Genomic DNA, 19,443 nt, shown 5'->3' with positions numbered 1-19,443 from the left:
ATCAGTCAGCACACTCCCAGTCACACCCGAGGTTAATTCAGAGGCATCAATTACATGCAGCAGGCATGCTTTTGGAGTGAGCGAGGAGAATGTGCACTGAGTAAGGACCTGGCCTACATCTGAACCGGGGCACCTTGCTGTTCACCACCAAACCACTGTAGAGCCCCATCATGAAATGACCAGTGAGAAAACATGCACCATTACTCATTTAGGAAGTGGTTGATTAAAGCCAGTAAAGCAGAGCGGTTGCATATAAACCTAAACTCTTCCAAAAGGTTGGAGCAGAATGCGTGGGTGCATGATTTAGAAGATCAATAAGTTTTGTGTGGAAGAAGTAAATCCAGATTTTATTTCTGGTAACTGTAAAGGAGCATGAGGCTGTTCAGGGTGTGCATAAAACTATTTCAAGCAGCATATACTTCAGTTTTGGGTGTGTGTGCTTTGAACTATTTAAAGAAGCACATTCTTCAGTTTTGGGTGTGTGTGATATACTTACAGGTGTTGTGCAAAGTCATTGTTTTTAATTATGTAACTTTATTTATAGGTTCCTGAATTTTTTGTTCTTGATTACAGTTACTGGTTTGTCCATCAAAAGTCATGAAGTTGCTTTAGTTGCACCTAAAAACAAAATAACCACCGATTTGGCATCATACTTTTGGTTTCGCTTTAATCCCTCAGTTTGGCTTGCCAAGCTGCATTCATGCTAATGCTAAAGCTAATGACAGATGTAGTAGATCCGGGCTCGTGCTACTTTTATATTTTTAGTATTTAATGTGCTACTGAAGTTAGTTTAACAATGAGGCGAACTTTGTTTCATAAAGGAGACCCTATAGAACCGTTAAGAAAACAGAGTGATGGAAACAAATGTTCAACTAACAGAGAGAGGCCTCTACACAAAAACTGTTCCCACAGCATTACAGAAATGTAAAATGTAAAAATTAATATTGTGCAAAAAATAACTGTTGATATTATAGTTTCAACTTCCGTTATCGCAACTGGAAAAATTTGTGACACAGTAGCAGCATAACTTCTTGTCAAAACATTATTGCAGGGATTGTAAAATATACAGATGAAACAATTAAAGCTAATTCAGTACTATAAAATATAATGATTACAACACATATTTTTATTACCTAACGCTGAACTTTGAAAAATGCAAAAGTGAGAAAGCTTTCAGTTCAATAGATAACGATCAAACTAGTGAACAACAAGGGCAGAGAGATATAAATAGACACTGTGCTGATTCTCTCCAGTGTATTATTCAGTAGTATTAAAGAGTGGGTGGGGTCATACATATTTGACATATCCCTAACTCACTGAATTTTTAATAATTTCTAACACAAACAGCAAATAAGGGGCTGAGGTAGAGAGACAACACACTGTGGCTACCTGAATCGCTGAAATAACCAGTACTCTGACTAAATTAACCAGGCATTTCAGCATTTAGATTGTCAAAGTACAAAAGCAAACCTGGATCATAAATACATGACTGCTGTTTGTCAAAAACTAAATGGTGTCCAAATGTGTTTTAAATACAGCGAGTTATGATTATTTTAATTATATAAAGACCTTCCTCTATACTTTATACATCATTAGACTTTATGCAGCAGAATCCTCTCTTACAGGAGGGACTTCGTTCATGTCCAAACTCTATTTGTCCACAGACACGTGACCCTTCAAAGCCATTTCCATCTATGATTTTAAACAATACGTGGACCAGGAGGGTCTCTGTCACATGGCCAGTGATTATACTGGAGTGTGTCAACTGAGGCAACTGTGCCAGAGGTTGCAGACGGCTGGATTACAGAAAAGTGCTGCTTCGCAAGAAGGTGCATCTGGCATAAAGACGGGAGAAGGCGTCAGTGCAGGTGCAGCCAGACGGATGAACCCTAATGTGTTGCTGTAAAATCAACAGAAGTTTAGCTAGATGACAACTCTCTGGAGTCAACGGACGGTCAAAGTTACATGACAAATTTAAGATGACGCAGCAGAAAGACGCAGCCTCGCTGAGCCTCCGTTTCAACTGCAGTCAAAATGGTGTTTAAAAAACAATTAAAAAAATCACCAGTTTCTGAATTGCATTGATCTGCCAAGTAAAACCAGAGATATGATAAATAATAACCATTTTTCAATAAATGTTGTCACTTATAAGGGTCATTTTGCGGTGTAATTCACATAGGATCAAACAATAAAATCAAGTGATTATGTGGCCGAAAGTGCTGGCAAGAAAAAAACAGAAAAATGTGGACATTATAGAAAAAAATACAATAAAAATAAAACATACAAATATTAGCACAGTAGCAGTTAGCAAGAATAATAATAATAATAATAATAATAATAATGATAACGATACAGAAACACCTGGGAATTTCCTGGATTGTAATGCAAATAGTTGTATAACTGTTTTGTTTGTACATTTTGTAGATTTGAATTTGCATCCTGATTTTTAAAAATGCTCCAATACACATTTGTGTTTCCAGTAAAAAAAAAAAAAAAAAAACTACTCTTGTTTTGCTCTTTGTAATTTTATGTCTAGTGTGTTGAAGAAAAAAAAAAAAAGAAACACCAAGCAAGGCAAACAGTTTTTAAGGGGAATTTAAAGATCAAGTTAAAAGTGGTCAAAAATGTCCGATTCAGCCTGAGAGCCAAGAGAGTGTGAAACAACGGCTTGCAGCGCTGTTAAAGCTGATGTAGTCACGACACCTGTGCAGTTTGCATACTCTGCTGTGTGTAAAACGTGTTACTGGTTACTTTTCACTGAACTTCTAATAAGCATGTGGTCGACTTACATATTTTGTGAAGTTTATCAACAACCCAGCAGGTATTCCTTTTAAATTGCACAACCTCCTGGGTAAGGGTGATGCTTTGTGAGAACAATCAAAAGACTGCAGTGAAGGAGGCATGTCACAGCACTTCATCACAAAGCCACCAGGAATGCATTCAAAATCAGTGATGATATCTGATTGTGCTAAAAGCGTCCAAGAGTGGAATTGTGTGTTGACAATCCCAAACATTATTCATTCACTAGATCACTCAGGTGTGTCTTTGTTACACTAATTACCTGAACAGGTGGGTTGACTCCCTTGCCAACGGTCATAAAAGGTAACCACAACACCCAGACTCCGTCTTGGTGTGGATCAGTGGGACCATTGTTCGAGCTCCTCGGGCAGTGACGTACGAGAACATGCAGACGATTATAGTTCTGCAGAAATTCGTTACGCACGTCTCATGGCTGGAATGACAGTTATCAGCCGTCACGAGGAAGTTCGGAGCTGAAATTTCTGCACAGTCCCTCATGGACAAGGAGTTGACAGATACTAAGGCGTGGTATGTCAGCAGGGCTATATTTAGGGGCAGATGTGGGCGCTTTTGATTCTTCAGAGTCTGAATTAAAAAGAAAGAAAGAAAAAAAAAAAAACAGGCAGGGCAACTCTCGTCTCACAGGTGTGAGCAGAACTGATGTTCAGCATTATTTCATGTCAGCTGCAGGATCTGCGATGTATTTGTCTGCGCCGGGAGTGTGTTACCAGTCAATCCCGCCAATTAGTGTGAAGCAGCTGCTAAACAAATCCACTGGTGGCACATCAGGTCAAGACTTGACCTAAAATATTCAGGACTTTAATCGGAGTTGCAGCAGGAAGTGCAGCCGTTATCAATTACATTGCTTTATTTAAATTAATTTGTCACATACACATACAAGCATGGCAGTAATGAAAACAGGTTAAAGAAACAAAAAGAAAGAAAAAAAACTTCCTGATACAATGCATCCAAGAGAGACTCAAAGATGTGCTGCTGCTGCTCCTCCACATGAAGGAGGCAGGGGAAGAAGAGATGCACTGACACCAGTTTTTTAAAGGATGAATATGAATTACCTGCGACATCGCTATGCACGACTCCAACAGCTATGTAGCCTCCAGGGCAGAGTCTCTGTACGCACTGCTTTATGGGTACTGCAGCTATACGTCAGAGGGACTGAGCTCGCTGTTGGTGAGTGAATCAGTCAGACTTTAAGCATGTTTAGCATGTAGCATCTCCGGTGTGTGAGCCCTGAAGCTCTTTAGCATGTAGCATGTAACAGAGCTCAGAGCTAAAACAATGAGTAACATCTAACTCTGCTGGTCTAAATGTCTCAATCGGTGCATCTACATGGGACTTTTCATTCCTGTTTAAATCTGAATAAAGGTTAAATCCGCTCTAAAACGACCATGTAAACAACTGAAAACTTTGTTTAGGACAAGGTTTAAATCCGAATAAACCGGCCGGTTACTCTCCTTCGGGAGCACGATTATATGTGAATTAGGCGAGACTTTACTCTGGTCGTTCTGCCCATGCTCCGCCGTGATGACGTAATATTCCAAGATGGCAGCCCACGGTTCGACTCATACATAAACGATTTATTTAACGGGCACCTTAGAAGAAATGGATATGATGAAAAGAGTGGAAGGACAGGCGCTTAACCACGCAGACATTTTCAAAGCTGTAGCATCAAAGCTAATGGAGAAAGAAAAGAGAAAAATAGAGGATTTACAGTAATCCTTTGTTTTTCCCATGTGAATGCGGAATTCATTAATATAATTTGAAATTGCTTGGAATAAACCAATTCTGAACTAAAAACACCCATGTAGCCACACTCACTATGATCAAGTAGCTGGTGTTGTATGAACTGGCTTTCTTGATATTTTTCCTGGAACGTGATTTACCGTCCATCTCATCTTATCCTTCCTTGCTATTCTCACTTGACATTTTTAAATAATCTGTGGACATCACTCATGCTCTTTCGTGTATCTGCACTGTTACTGACGCATGACGTCACGTAATACTCAACAGGTTGTACCGGGGAGTTTTCACGACCGTGAGTTTGACTCTGTGCAGTAAATATCGGACCTGATCGGTATTGATGCATCCCTAAGCTGAAGCTTTTATTGTGGAATTCTTCAAAAAGTCCAAAACCAACCGGAATTCACTCAATAGCTTCAGGCTAGCCAGACGATCGAGTGAGAGTTGATAGCGTGATTTTCAATCTAGATTAATGAGAGCTGGCGCCACTACTTCACTTGATTTCTAAAATAGATTCAGTTGGTGTGTTTTATCTAGTTTTCTGAGGAAACAGCTTTGTTCCCTCTTGAAAAGGTGATGTCCACCATACTGTAAAAAGTACTGGCTCTCCTGCTCTGACCCTCATATGACCCTGAGTGACATCCCATTCTGCCGGTCCACCCTTTGCAGCTGTAACAGCTTCAACTCTTCTAGGAAATTTTGCCTTCTCTTCATATTTTGACAGAACATAATTTACAGCCTGTCACACCTTTTACGTACTTTCTCATTAATATTATAGAATCTCCAAACCACAGACATCGCTCACGCTCTCTTGCGTCCCTGCGGATGACTTTTTCTGATACATGATGTGACGTAATTCTCTCCTGGTTGTATCGGGAAACTTGAGCACGAGTACGGGTACTCCATGCAGCAGCGGACCCGATACCCGACACTGGCACCGGTGCATCGCTTAGGTGAAGTGGTTTAGTTATCTGGTAAACCTTTTCACCTCCCTGGATGGATCGATGATGAATAGATGGGATACTGCATTTATGACACGAGTGGAACTTCAATTAGGAGACTTATCATTAGTTTTTTTGGTTTTTAATCCCGAGAGAAATCATAAAAAAAAAAAAAAAAAAAACACATCTACAGGTTAAAAGACTAATAAGACAGTTCAATGCTGCTTAAACGGCGGCGCAGGTCGATGTAATGTTACATCAGCAGATCCACAGGCAGTAGATGTTTAAGTGACAGGTGCACGTAAGACGCTTTTCTTTTCCCTCCAAGTGACACACCTGTAAGATTTATGAGCTTGCATTTTATTTTGTCTGCTATTTTTTTTTTTTTTTAAATGGATGAATGAACCTGTAATGATGACTTGCATTTTAATTAATCATATCGTGAGATTTTCCTGGTCTGCAGGGATCGATATCTATCAAAAGTGGACTACGGAACGATGGCGGGACAGCTTCAGGGCTTGATGCATGTGGATTGGAAAAAGGAGGAACTGAAACAGTCATAACGAGAGAACAGATGATTTCCATCACTAACTGGTTAAGTGTGAGCTGACGCAGTGGCAGGATGTTGCACAGATGTAAGCTGAGGTTTTTCTTTTCTCCCTCACCTTTGCGTCCCACGGGCCTGTGCAGCAGCGGCGGTATGCAGCACTCCTGCTTCTTCATGCTTGTTTGCGCCACACAAGAATAAACTTGCACGTTTAAAACAAAAGGATGATCGGTCAGGTATTGACGGAGCATGACTGCACCGAAGGGAATGCTGGTACGTGACTGGAACAAAGCCTAATTTACATTCATAGAGCTCGATACATGGGAACCTTGCAGGGCGATTCCTCTCTGTCAATCAAAAACACAACACAGAGATAAACAGCCTCCCACGTACGCCACTGAACTCTTACATTGTCATTGTGAAAGCCTTTCGCATGTTAAGTGTTGTGATTAGCAGAATTATAGGCTTGCATTTGATTAAATGGCAGTTTGGAGGCATTTCTGAAGCAAGAATTACTGACAAACAGCTCATCAGACCAATTTTGATTCTTTCTTGTGTAAAAATGAATACTTCTGTTTAGGTGTCAAGGCCTCTGCAGGTATTTAAAAGTAATCTATAAAAACAATAATAAACAACGCCACCTTAGATTTTGAGTAGGGCTGCCTCTGGCGATTACATCTGTCGGCTGCCAACAGATCGAGAGCTTGTAGATGGAAACCTTTACGATGCTGCAAAATAATGATGAAATATCTGGATCTTATTAAAGCTGGAGCTGCATTTGGAAACATTTCACATAGAAAGCATGAGAAATGTAGATACGGAAGATGAGGGATGCATCGAAACCAAACTGCTAGAGATGTTATGCTGACACCGAGTAATGATGGTGCAATAAAGATTCCATGAATAATTTCAAAATGTTCATTCAAAACATACACAGTGTTTGTTTTGTCAAACGTGACACAAGACGCACTTCATTGAACTGTAAACACACAGTCTAAGTGTTTCTGGTCTGCTGTGGACTGTTGTGTCAATGTCCAGTGAAACGAGTTAAATATCACCTGATAACATCAGAATATTTTTCTCATTTAGACAATTTTCCTGTTTACTGTGCCTTTCATCAGGAATACTTCCTGTCTGGCTCAGTGTCATATGTGCAACTAGACAGATGCGATGATTTCAATGAGCATGTGTGTAAAATGAATATTTCATTATTAAAAACAGAGAGAGAAAAGCTAAAGGCTTTCTAACTTCCAGATGTGTGCAGGACCAAATATACACGTAGCTGCGTTAATAACCACTGAAAAATAAATACAGTTATATATACAGACTGAACCGGCTGACAGGTGGCTCTCTTTCTTTTTTGCATTTCAAATGTATAAATTCAGCTGAGAAAGCATCGGCTCAGCTTCTGAGACTTAGAGACTTTCACTTTCAGTTTACATTGCTGCTAGTTTTCAGCATTTCTGGTGGCGCAGCCAGTAGAATACAACATTCCGCTCATGAGAGTAAACGTAAATGATTTTCATTTGAAAAACAATGCCTTCGACTTTGAAGGTGCAGCCTGTCCGGTTCATCTTGTCGTAAAGCTAGAAGCATGGAAGAAGGTCTGATGGAACAGACCACAACTGTTGGGATTTCTTTGTTGATAGCTGCAGAGTCCTGTAATGGTTAGAACTCTGACCTCGTAGAGAGATTATCCTCGGTTCAAATTCAGATCAGGGACTTTCTTTGTAAAATTTGCACATTTTTCCTGTGTGCTGGTTGTATTTTAATTTTTCTGGTTCCTTCCACAATCCAGCAACATGTTTCAGGCTGATTATATTCCCAGCAGGTGTGAGTGTTTGTGACTATCGGTCTAAATTTTTATGTGTGTTGGGTATATTTCTGGAGCTCTATGAGTATTATGGAAAGACGTATGACTTTTCTAGACTGCAGGGAGAAGAGCTGCCTCTACTGTGGCAACAGTAACCGGAACTTCATGATATTCTGGCGATGAGGAGAGTTACCCTCTAATCTACAGTCCACAGTAGGATGTTTTTTAAAGCATATTAGTGACCGTGCCACTCTCCAGGGGAGGATTTCAAAAACAGATCGAACTGACAGGGAGGCGAACACAGTCAGAAACACAGAGCGAGACTGGGACAAAACCTCACGTCAGTGGCTTCAGGAAAGGTCTCAAATTATTCCTGAGTGGAACATGAGACATGAAGACGAGATAAACTCTCCACGTCCAGCAGTGTGAAGCTTGTGGAAGTTTCACAAAGACTCAAAGCTCGCTGACAAACTTCTACAAAGTCACATATACAGAGTACATAAGACAATGCAGTAGTGCAGGTTCTTTCCAAATTGGGGAATCAACAAAGTACATCTATCAATTTATACATCTTCGACTGAACATATAGCATTGGCCAACATCAAAATGATGCAGAAAAAAAACAAAGAGACTGTTTTTTTTTTTTTTTTTTTACTCAGGTATGAATTTAGTATAGATGGTTTCGTTATTGAGAGTGAAGCAATGACATGTTTTCATTTTGTGCCTGAGGCTCACAAAGAGATTCTACTTTTCGTGGATTTCACTCGATTTATTGGGCTTAAACTTGGGATTGCTTTTATCACATTAAAGCATTTTCTTATTTGAGCTGCCATAGGTTTAGACACTCCGCTCGATGCACAGACTTTGACTCAGCGCTCTCCTCTCTTTTATACAGGTATCAGTGATTACAGTGACAAAAGTCCAATATCTGTGGTTTCGACATCCATCAGCCTGCATAAGGCGAGTTTTTACTCTCCACAAAAGGAATGTAAATGTTTTCCTCATCATTCACCCATCAGACTGATGAGACAGAGAGTTAAACATCAATACACATCGACCAGAGAAGCCTTTGTAGATCATTAATGACCTGCTGGCTTGAAGAGGAAACAGCTGTTTTTGAGTTTGCAATGTCACAATTTCCCAGACTACAAAACATGAATGGATCAATAATATGTGGAAAAAGTAAAGAAGCCTGAATCTCATGTGGCTAACACCTTATTTTTGTGGATTAGACTGAATATTTCCTGAGTTTTATTTTTATATCTTTGGTTAATAAAGTCATCTTAAGAAAATGTTGGTGTTTGCCTTGCCTATAGTTTAGACTGGATGAGGTCACTTCAAAATAATTTCTGAGTAAAGCTGCTATAGGTTTATTTGAGGGGAAGACCTCAATCGAAGGACTGAGGCGTCTTCTTTCCACTCTCCATCCAGTCATTACTGCCTCTTTCTCCTTTCTGCACCGTCCTGCAGGACCTCTGACTGTGGCGCTAATGTCCCGTCCACACCACAACATTTCAAGAGAAAGCACAATGTTTTTGTGTTTTCACTTCAGAAGAGTTTCATGTTTACACGGCAACCTTTTGAAAACAATGCCCAATTGCACGACAGCAGCAGAAACACCGAAAACAATGTAGTTGCATGCACAAATGTGTGTGAAGGAGACAATATGCCATAAACATCAACATGAGAGAACACGAACAGACCGCCAAGCTGGATTGTTGTTATGGTGACTGACAACTATAAGAACTACAAGTCCAGCAGAATCTGGACATTGTTGTTTTTGTCCATCTCCACAGTATGAGCAAAAGAAGTATTTACCAAGGCGGTGGTGCACTTTTCTAGTAACAGCACCTCTGTCGTCTACATGGTGACGGAGTCCAAACGTTTTCGAAAAGTTCCACCTTGGGAACCTTTATCTAAAACTCTTGCATTTTAATTGAGATTGGTGGCATTTCACAGGGCGGAAAAGTTCACTTAATGTTTGTTTTGTCTTCGTTTTCTCTCCTGATCTTGCCTCTTCTGACTACTTTGTGCATTATCAAAAAAACACTGTGGGATGACTTTGATAAATTGGTTCCAGTTTGTCAAAACTGGAGCGTTGAAGAAATCGATCCTGGATCTCATCATATGGTCCTGTTTTAAAGGGGCGTTATAGAAGGTCAGGGTGTAGTTGCGTACAGTTTTGTTCACATGCTAACAATTCAGCACAACTGAATTAAAATGCCAGCAGATGGAAATAAAGCGTAAAAATCTTGGGTTTATAACGAGTGTGTATTTTTAGCATTAAAAGGAGCTAATCTCTTTCGAGTAGTTGACCAACTTTTGTTTTCCAGACTGAGACGAAAGTGCAAAAGGGCGTGTTGGCCAGTGAGAGTTATGCACATGCCGTCAGGACAGAGAGACATAAAGACAGATCGAGAGACAACTTCCCATTTATCACCTCCTCTTCATGAAGAAGAGGAGGAGGAGGGAGGAGGAGGTTAGACGAAAAAAACCCACAGAGCTGTCAGTCAACGTGCAGCAGTTTACACCCTGCAGCGACACATGAACTTGGAAGCATGACAGCCAGCACAAGTGCGCACACGCACGGAGGTGTGCGCACGTACGCACGCATGCGCACACGCGTGAGCCCCATGACTTTATACACTCTCACTGCGAGACACACACGCACGGTCACCGCCGTCCAAAAGTGGCCGATCGTCAATAATCGGCGGTTCTCATACCTGCAGAGACAAATTGGGATGTGAGGGAAATACTTCGGGCTGCAGCTTAAAAGCAGAAAATGAGAGACGCAGAATTTAAAAATCCCCACATCGATCATCAATCTCATGACAAGCGCTGCTTGGTTCACTTAACATTCAGAGGAGTTCACTGTCGAGGCTGCTGGAGGCTCAAGGTTAAGACGGTGTCAACAGAAGAAAAATGAATATTGGTCATGCTAAAACATTGCTTAATTTTTTTAAATTAGATATTTTTCTCAGTATATTTTAATGAAAATGCCTGTAACAGGATAGTCTGCTGGAATAAACATACCACAGTCAAGAGCAGCAGTGAATCATCTATAAATTGACGCAAGAAGAGAAACCATTCCAGATGATTCAGGATGAATAAAGTGTGTGAAGTTACAACATCAAGACATTCTCAACAGTCAGAGCGTTCCAGGCCGACGCAACCGAACCAAACCCAAAACTCCCATGAAAGACATCGAGCTCTCACTGTTGTGTCAGATTCTGAAAATTGAATTAGTTACAGTTTTGCACTTTGTAAATAATGCAGTTAGTTAATGTAAAATAAAGTAGTTAGCAGTCTTCGTTATTCATGCGAACAGCTGTGTTACTGTCTTGAGCTGTCGGCGCTGTGTGGCTCAGTCTAATGGATATTTAGTGATATTTAGTAGTACTCGGTATGTAAACGATATGTGAAGGGTGTGCGCTGCCATGAACCACCGCTGCACAGCCAGTGCATCGAGGGTACGTGCACCCCCAACAGTCTGTCTACAGCACGCATGGCGCAGTGCGTGGCGTCTCTCTACACACGGCGATATGCGTGTTGCAGAACGAAGAGACTGAGTAGTTTAGTTCAGACAAAAAAATAACTCTGCAGCTGAAGCCAAGAGCTTGAACTTCTGTGACCCGAGTTACTAGTTTCTTAACACTATTGAGTTACTAACTTGCTACTGCCAGAAGTGATGTTATGATAACACTTAAAAGCTGTGAAAGGAGCCTTCTCAGTTACATTAGGCAAAACGATGAGCTGCTTGGCGTAGCGACTCCTGTTGTTATGAAGACAATGGATGCAAAAATTTTTTAATGATCCTTAATTTATCAGGTGAGTTAATTGAGAACTTATTGTCATTTTCAAAAGCATTTCTTCCAAACTTTGAAAGGAGAGAGCATTGTTATGATGATGATGATGATGATTATGATGATTGCTGAGGAAGAGAAATTGTTGTAAACTGTTTGCATTCGTCTTGTTTTTGACAAGATGCCAAAGTGAGTGACTCTTCAGAAAGTTTCCTGGATGACTTCAGGTTTTTTTTTTTTTAATCTTTTTATCGCCACTTCCACGCCACGCATGCTGTGCGCTTGACTTCCCTCGTCAACAACGTGGCCACAAGACTTGCAGCTGTCGGCGGCGGAGCCGGCACCAAGCCTCCAGCCGATGAATTGCACACAGCTATTTCACTTTTGGCCTCAGTGTTTGCTCCTCTCTGCGATATGTTGGTTTTAGCCTGAGCCGTGTCCTCATTACGCCGAAGCCAATCAATCTCTCAACGCGGCCTCAAATTAACTCTGAAACCCAGACAGACTAAACCACCTGATCAGACCAGATATTCTATATCGCCTGGCAACCAAAATTAATCATAACCATTAGATCACAATACACAGAGACACACCTTCGTGAAGCGCAAGGCAGAGACGACTCACCTGAGCCCAACCTCGGCGCTGGCAGAGCCCCAGAGGGCGCCCGCTGTGACTGACGGTTGGAGCAGTTTCAGACTTACCTGCAGTTTCCCCGCAAAACAAAAACTTTCTTTTTTGAGACGACCTGCAGTGGCTCTCGTTCTGCACAGTGTCCACTGAAAGCTTTTCAGACACACAGAAACTGCACGTTTTAAATGCAACTACTTTAAAGTAAAAGGCTGTATTTCAAATTAAAAGCACATTTCTTTATCAACTGGTGATGGGATCAAATGATCTGACCCACCACTCAACAGTCTGATGCAGTCTGATGTGATCTGCGATAAACTTCTACAAGACATCCACTCAGAAAGAGACATGCATGTTTGCACACATGCACACACACGCATGCACGTCTTGTAGTGTTTTCTTCGGACCCACTGGCATGCACAACCTTTTACAACCGCATAAAAACATAATTATACACTAATGAACGCTACAGTTTTATTTTGATGAAGCTTTTCAGAAACGCTGAAGATAAATCTCGATCTTGCCCGTCTTGATCTGACAAATAAACTGATTCATGACTCAAAAACCATGTTGTGAGCCACAACATGTATTTCGTAATCCATTACACTCCCATGAAATACAGTATCAACACACACACACACACACGCACATGCACATGAACTGTCAGCATGATGGACATGCTCAACATCTGACATAGTAAACAGATAAGCGCACATGAAAACACGCACGCACACACACACACGCAAAACCCTTGAACTGTGTTTCACGTTCAGATGTGGCAATCATTACTAGTCGGTTTGTGTTCTTCTTTTTAATGAAAATTCACACACACACAACCTCACACCTTCACCTCTGCGGCTTCCTTAATACACTAACAAATCTACAGCTGCTCACAAACACACTCGGCTTCTTGCTCCTGTCCCGGGGGACTGTTGTTAGTGTTAGACACACACTGTCAGGGATAATGATGAATTACACATACATTAACACAAACCCCGAGGTTACGCTCCTCCCACACACACACACACACACACACACACACACACACACACACACACACACACACACACACACACACACACACACACACACACACACACACACACACACACACACACACACACACACACACACACACACACACACACACACACACACACACACACACTCTCATTGTTTTCACTTGCCCCTCGGGGGATACACATCCAAAAATTTTCAAACATCCAAACAGCAAACACGACACCAGAAGAGTGTGAGTCAGCTGAATTGTCAGCACACACTTGATGACAGGTATTTCCACTCGAGGTGAGACACAATGTGGAGCTGTGAGCCCGGTGTCAGCCGCTTCCTGTCTGACGGGGTCGGAGGTTAAACACTCCTCAGTCACTTTGACCCCGACCGCAGAAATAAAGAGACAATGCCAGATAGAGAAATTGCTTCCTGGAACTTACACCTGCGAGTTCCACTCCAAACACTCCGGCAAGAGTTTCGTTTAGCAACGTCGATTCACACTGTGATATTTGAACAAAGTGGCCTGTTTTTTCTTACCTAGACTGTCACTTCACCTTTGACTTCTGTAAATAAGAACTATATATAAGAACCATATATTCACTCGCGTATAAAAACTCTTCATTCTGTATCTATTTATGAGCTGGTGTTTTCATTAGTAAATATTTGGGAAAGCGAAAAAAAAAACAAAAAAAAAAACAAGAAAATAAAGAAAGTAAATCTGTAGAAATGTGAATTCTACAGGTAAATATTGGCCGAAAAGAGAAAAAAGACAAAAGCTGAAGTCACATTGTGGTTTAGGGAATCGTCTGTACGTTCGAAAAGAGCCTGAAGCAGGATAATTCTTGTCTTTCAACTTTTAATGGCTGCATTATATTGCAATCTGTCACACACTTTCACACAGGAGCAATTACTTTCTGTGCAATGATGGTTTTAGCCATGCCAGAACTGTCACCGCATGCAAACGCAGTAATCCAGTTACATTTATTGTTTCTCATTCTATTCGTGAGAAAACCGAAGCACCGTGAATCCTAGCTGTTCTGGCATTCATCGGTGAACCAGGTTTCTGTCTCTCACCTGCTTGATGAATTAGGGAATAGATTGTTAATTTACTACATGGAAGTGTCTCTCACAGTAGATATTTCTTCTTCTTGCAGACATATTCCTGGTGAACATCGAGAGCTGCGTTACAGCAGCGCAGACGAGAAGACACGGCGGAGTCGGCTCTCGGCAGAAAAACCCGGAGAGAGCGCGGCCTGATGGACGCGTCAGTCCTCTGAGAGCTTGTCTCATTAGTCATTGTGACATCTGCATGCACATGTGGCCTGACGGGCTTTCAGACTCTCATCCATCTGCAGCTCTGACAAAAGAGACGTCCAGTAGCAGCAAAACTCCCAAGTCAAAACACAACAGAGCGGCAGAGACGCCCTTGAACGTATCAGCCTTTTTAAAAATAGAAAAACTAAAATAAAATCCACAGCTATCTTTTAGCATTTACTGGCTGTTACAACCTGCAATCCTTATTTTTTTTAACTAAATATTTCATGCAAAGCAATACAGATTTAACAAGAGAGTGACACGTGAATGGAATTATTATTGCTCTCTTGGTAAGTTTAGGTAGAGCTGGAAAATCATGTCACAATTCTGATTAAACCCGTGTTTGATCCTGGGAGTGATTGCAATGTTTAACTGTGTGTGGCAGTTGATTTTATTCAGAAACAAACCCTTCAAATCTTCAAAATCTAAAATATGTGCCAAACGGAAGGCTGCTGTTCCAAGTAAATGGTTAAAAAAAATAAAAAATAAAATAAAACATTGAATTCACTTTACTGATCTGAAGACCGATGATCCATTAAACGCCTCCTGAATAATAAACGCATGTGAAATCAGCTCTGCGTTACACAAACATCCCTCACTGTTTGCTGCAAATATTCACCTGACTTAACGAGCAATAGAGCTTTATGGCTTCGGAGATCCGTTTTCATCAATGTAGGTGTGTGCACACATACGTGCACACCATCAATAGTGAAGCGTTATGTATTTTATCACATGGAAAATGCTGGTAAAGCTGGTTACATTGGGTTGGTTGGTTGGCTGAGCTGACTGGTCAGTTGATCGATAGCTATGGCAGATTAACTCCTGATGTTCTTACATTTTGCAGCATCTTATTTTTGCAGTAAACTCGTTCTGCTCCAGTGTCAGTCGCTGGCTGGTGAACCCTACATATTTACCGCCCACTCACTCAAAGGTTTGCCTACTTTTACCTTTAAGTAGTCTGACATTTCCAAGCAATGCATTCCTCACTCATCATGTGTCAGAGCAAGACAGGCACCAGCACTGCGGGGGAAACTGACACATCACCCAAACCACACTGAGCCGTGTCTGTGCTGACAGGCCGCCACCATTCACCGATTTGATCACTTTCTGGAGTAGTTTTCAGTCTGGATTCGGGGTTAGGACCCTGGATGAATGAGCCGACATGCACAAAGAACACAGGCCCAGGTGTGTGACCAGCGCCGCTGCACCCTCAGCAGTCAGTCAGCGGGGCCTCCTCGCTAATCCTCCGCCATCACTCAACCGCATCTCAGCTCTAATCTCACCGGGCCGTGGCTGAGAAAGAGGGGTTCTCCCGGCTTTAAGCCCCGAGCCCGGCGGCTAATCTCAGTCACAACACCCCGGGGTAACCTTACACCGTCCACACCATCCGCGGGGAGAAGCTGCGACGGCCCTGTGGCCACGGCGGCCAGGGCGAAAACCTCCCGGATGCCAGAGACACTTCACAGCCGAAGGCAGATGCAGCAGATGGGTTTATGGTGCGGATTTTCACAGCTGTTACATGCACAGGTACATCTATCCATGCACGAAGCTGTAAACACTGATATCTTTGTTCTGTGCTATCAAAGCTGGATTGTTTCACTGGCAGAGTGACTTAATCCAACACACGCCCTCGCTATTGCCATTTCCAAGGTTCCTTGACTGCATGTGCACCCATTCAGCGCAGACCGGCAGGATACATTATTCTTAAAGAGGTGGGCTGGCTGGTTTCCAGTGTTTTAAAAGCATACAATAAGCAGCTTGAGGCTGTCAACTGCACGCCAGGCTGATAAGTGTTCGGCCTCAGACACAATCGCCGGCAATCAGATACATGCAGCACAAATATGTAACATTCATGTTAAGGTCAAGTATCTAGAACAGGAAATATGTGCAGTGTCACGAATTATATCGTTCCACAATGTATGGATTAGTGCGACATAACCATTTCCACCCTGCAGCGGCAACTTTGTTCATACATCTGCTGGAAAAAGAAACCAAAGATTTCTCATCTCTTCAGTATTGATTTGTAATTCAGAGACAAAAAAACAAAGAACTCTCAAACTGATGGCTTTTTGAATGTGAAAATGCATATTTACAGACTCCATAATGGGTTTAATGGGGAAACAGACTCGGTAGATGCTGAACAATTAAACTGCATTGGGCAAGAATGATAATGTTCCTTTCAAAATTAAAAATAAATCAATATGCTTTTATTGGTTTGTGTATCCAAGTGTTATTATAGCTGTGATGATGGCAAACACTTACATGAACTGAATAAAGTAGAAAAGAGTGTATTCATATATGCAGTAACTTAATGCTGCCGTTTCCAAAACAGTTTTAAATTACAAGCTATTACTGGAATTGCATTTTATACACAATTTGTAGTCACCAGTAAAGGAGCACCGATATTACATTATTTGAAGCAGTAACTACAAACTATCACTGTAATCAAGCACTAATTTACAATAACTTTACAGGTAGTTGCGGTACTAACTTGTCACTATAACTACTACTGTCATTGAGTAATGACTCCATTACGATTTAGAACAGTAACTATTAACTACTGGGGACAAAGATCTACTTTTCACAATAGTTTTAATTAAAGCAGAAAACTTTATTGGTATTTTGGGGGTTCGTTTACATGACAACAGTACTCAGAGTCAATAAAAATGCAGCTTTTTTAATAAGCATTCTAATGCTGGAACTTTTCAGAAATTCTCCGATTCATCTCGATGGAAACAGAGGAAAACAGAGGTTTTCCCAGCGCTGACGTCTAAACATGAAACTATTCAGAAATGAAAATACACAAAATGAGGCCTTTTCTTCTGAAAAGATGTCATGTAAATGATGCATAATTATAACTCTTTAAAAGAAAAAACAAAATAAAGACCTTGACAGTCAAAAATTTAAATGAATTTCTAGTCAAATATTTTCAGAAACTGCTTCTGAAATATGCGTAGTGGGAGTTCTTTCAAACCCTTTCTTGCGAGATCTGCTTCCATGTAACACAGCTGAAGGTTTTAAAGACTTGTGGAAGTTAATTAAATATGCTAAATCTGAATATATGGTGCTGCAATGCTAAATGCTAACCTACACAGAGCTACGAATTTCTGCCGGATTTAAAATTGATAATTGCTGCCTGAGATGTGAGGTGATAAAAAAGGCCTTTTTCCACAAATGTAGAAGTGTGTCAAGGTGCAGGAACTAATCATCACACACTCCAAACACATGCAAATAGAAACTCCACTACAAAAACTACAAGCTGATTAGTCACAAAGTCCGTAAACTTGCTGCATCCAGCCGATCACACTACATTTGAACTGAGTGCAAACATTTCAGCGCCAAGAGAAAACCCATGCGCAGGGAGAACATGCAAACTTCTACTATTATTTAAGTATTTAACCACTGCAAAATCAGTCATTGCAACTGCGGTATTTAAAATAAATTCAGGGTGAGGTGGAAAAGAGGAGCGGCACACACAAAGACTTCAAGACCGACCCTGCAAACCACTGTCACACCGCGCCACATTAAAAAACCAGAGCATGCCTCTCACACCTTGAAGAAGACTTGACTTACCACTTCGGTGGGACGGAAGTATTTTGGGTCCACGGTCACATGCACCACTCCCGTCTCCTGGCAACGGCCAACCTCCTCCTCATCCTTTCCCTCCCACCTGGACAGAGACAGAACCCCGCCTCCCCCCATCAGCACCCTGTCTCTTTGTTTCCTCTACGCCTCATGCAGACAAAACATGTCACCTGTCTTTTTGTTTGTTACCCTGAAAGCAACAGGACTGCAGCAGAGATCAGTCAAACAGAGCCACCACATGCTGAACGTCCTCCAGGACGGAGGAGGAAGGTGAGAGAGAGGTGAGACTCCCTCACAGGGAGGAGGCGGGGCAGCTAAAGGATGGGCAGATTCAGAGGGGGTGAAGTCTAAACGCATCCAATTTGTTACCTCCAAAGTAGACTATAATTTCCTGTTATCAGGCGGCCTAGAAAGTCTTCAACTGGTTCAAAATGCTGCAGCAAGAGTTCTGACAAGAACCAGCAGGAGAGATCACATCGGCCCAATATCATCTTCTCTTCACTGACTTCCTGTTAAATCTACAATACAATTCAAAATCCTCCTCTTAACCTATAAAGTCCTGAACAACCAGGCCCCATCATATCTTAAACAGCTATTAGTCCCATACTGTCCCAGGAGAACGCTTCGTTCTCAGAGTGCTGGTCTGCTGGAGGTTCCAGGGTTCTCTCTAAACGTAGAACCGGAGGCAGAGCTTTCAGCTATCAGGCTCCTGTTACGTGGAGCTAGCTCCCAGTTTAAAACATAGTCTCTGCTTTCAATACTAGGCTTAAGACCTTTCTATTTAATGAAGCTTGCAGTTCGGGCTGGTTCAGGCTTTCCTGGACACTTTTCTAAGTGAAGCTGCTCTAGGTTCAGACTGTTGGAGGACCGACACTGAGCCTCTTTTCTCTCCTTTCTCAATGTTTCACTACTTCGTGTCATTAACCACTGTCTTCTTTTCCACAGTGGCTCATGCTTGCTCATGTGGAACTGTTGGGTTTTCTCTGTAAAAGCAGCCTGGAAATGACTGTTTTAACTGGAAAAATATAAATAAAGCTGACTTGAATTGAATCATCAGTTACTGATATAGTGATTTCACTATTATGTAAAGTACTACAACTGACATTAAATTCTAATGTTTAGTTACTAGTAGAGCAAATTCACGAGTACACAAAGCAGTAACTAGTAACTACAGCTGTAACTAATTACTAATATTCATAAAACTGTATTGAAGTACAAAAACTGAAAAACTACAGTCACGACACT

The 19,443-nt window shown here is 41.4% G+C and overlaps 1 protein-coding gene across 2 annotated transcripts in view; it reads right to left on the bottom strand.

The window, feature by feature from the left end:
• gmds (GDP-mannose 4,6-dehydratase) overlaps positions 1 to 19,443 on the bottom strand; it is a 230,739-nt gene that overhangs the window by 40,226 nt on the left and 171,070 nt on the right. For both annotated transcript variants that reach the window (XM_030082972.1, XM_030082973.1), the window contains one exon: positions 18,187 to 18,283. In XM_030082972.1, the coding sequence (XP_029938832.1) occupies positions 18,187 to 18,283 (97 nt within the window). The remainder of the gene's footprint in view (positions 1 to 18,186; positions 18,284 to 19,443) is intronic.

Source organism: Salarias fasciatus, chromosome 23 (genome assembly GCF_902148845.1).
Source record: "Salarias fasciatus chromosome 23, fSalaFa1.1, whole genome shotgun sequence".
Lineage (NCBI taxonomy): Eukaryota > Metazoa > Chordata > Actinopteri > Blenniiformes > Blenniidae > Salarias > Salarias fasciatus.
The sequence above is the reverse complement of the archived record's forward strand: the minus strand, read 5'-3'. Positions and strand labels throughout refer to the sequence as shown.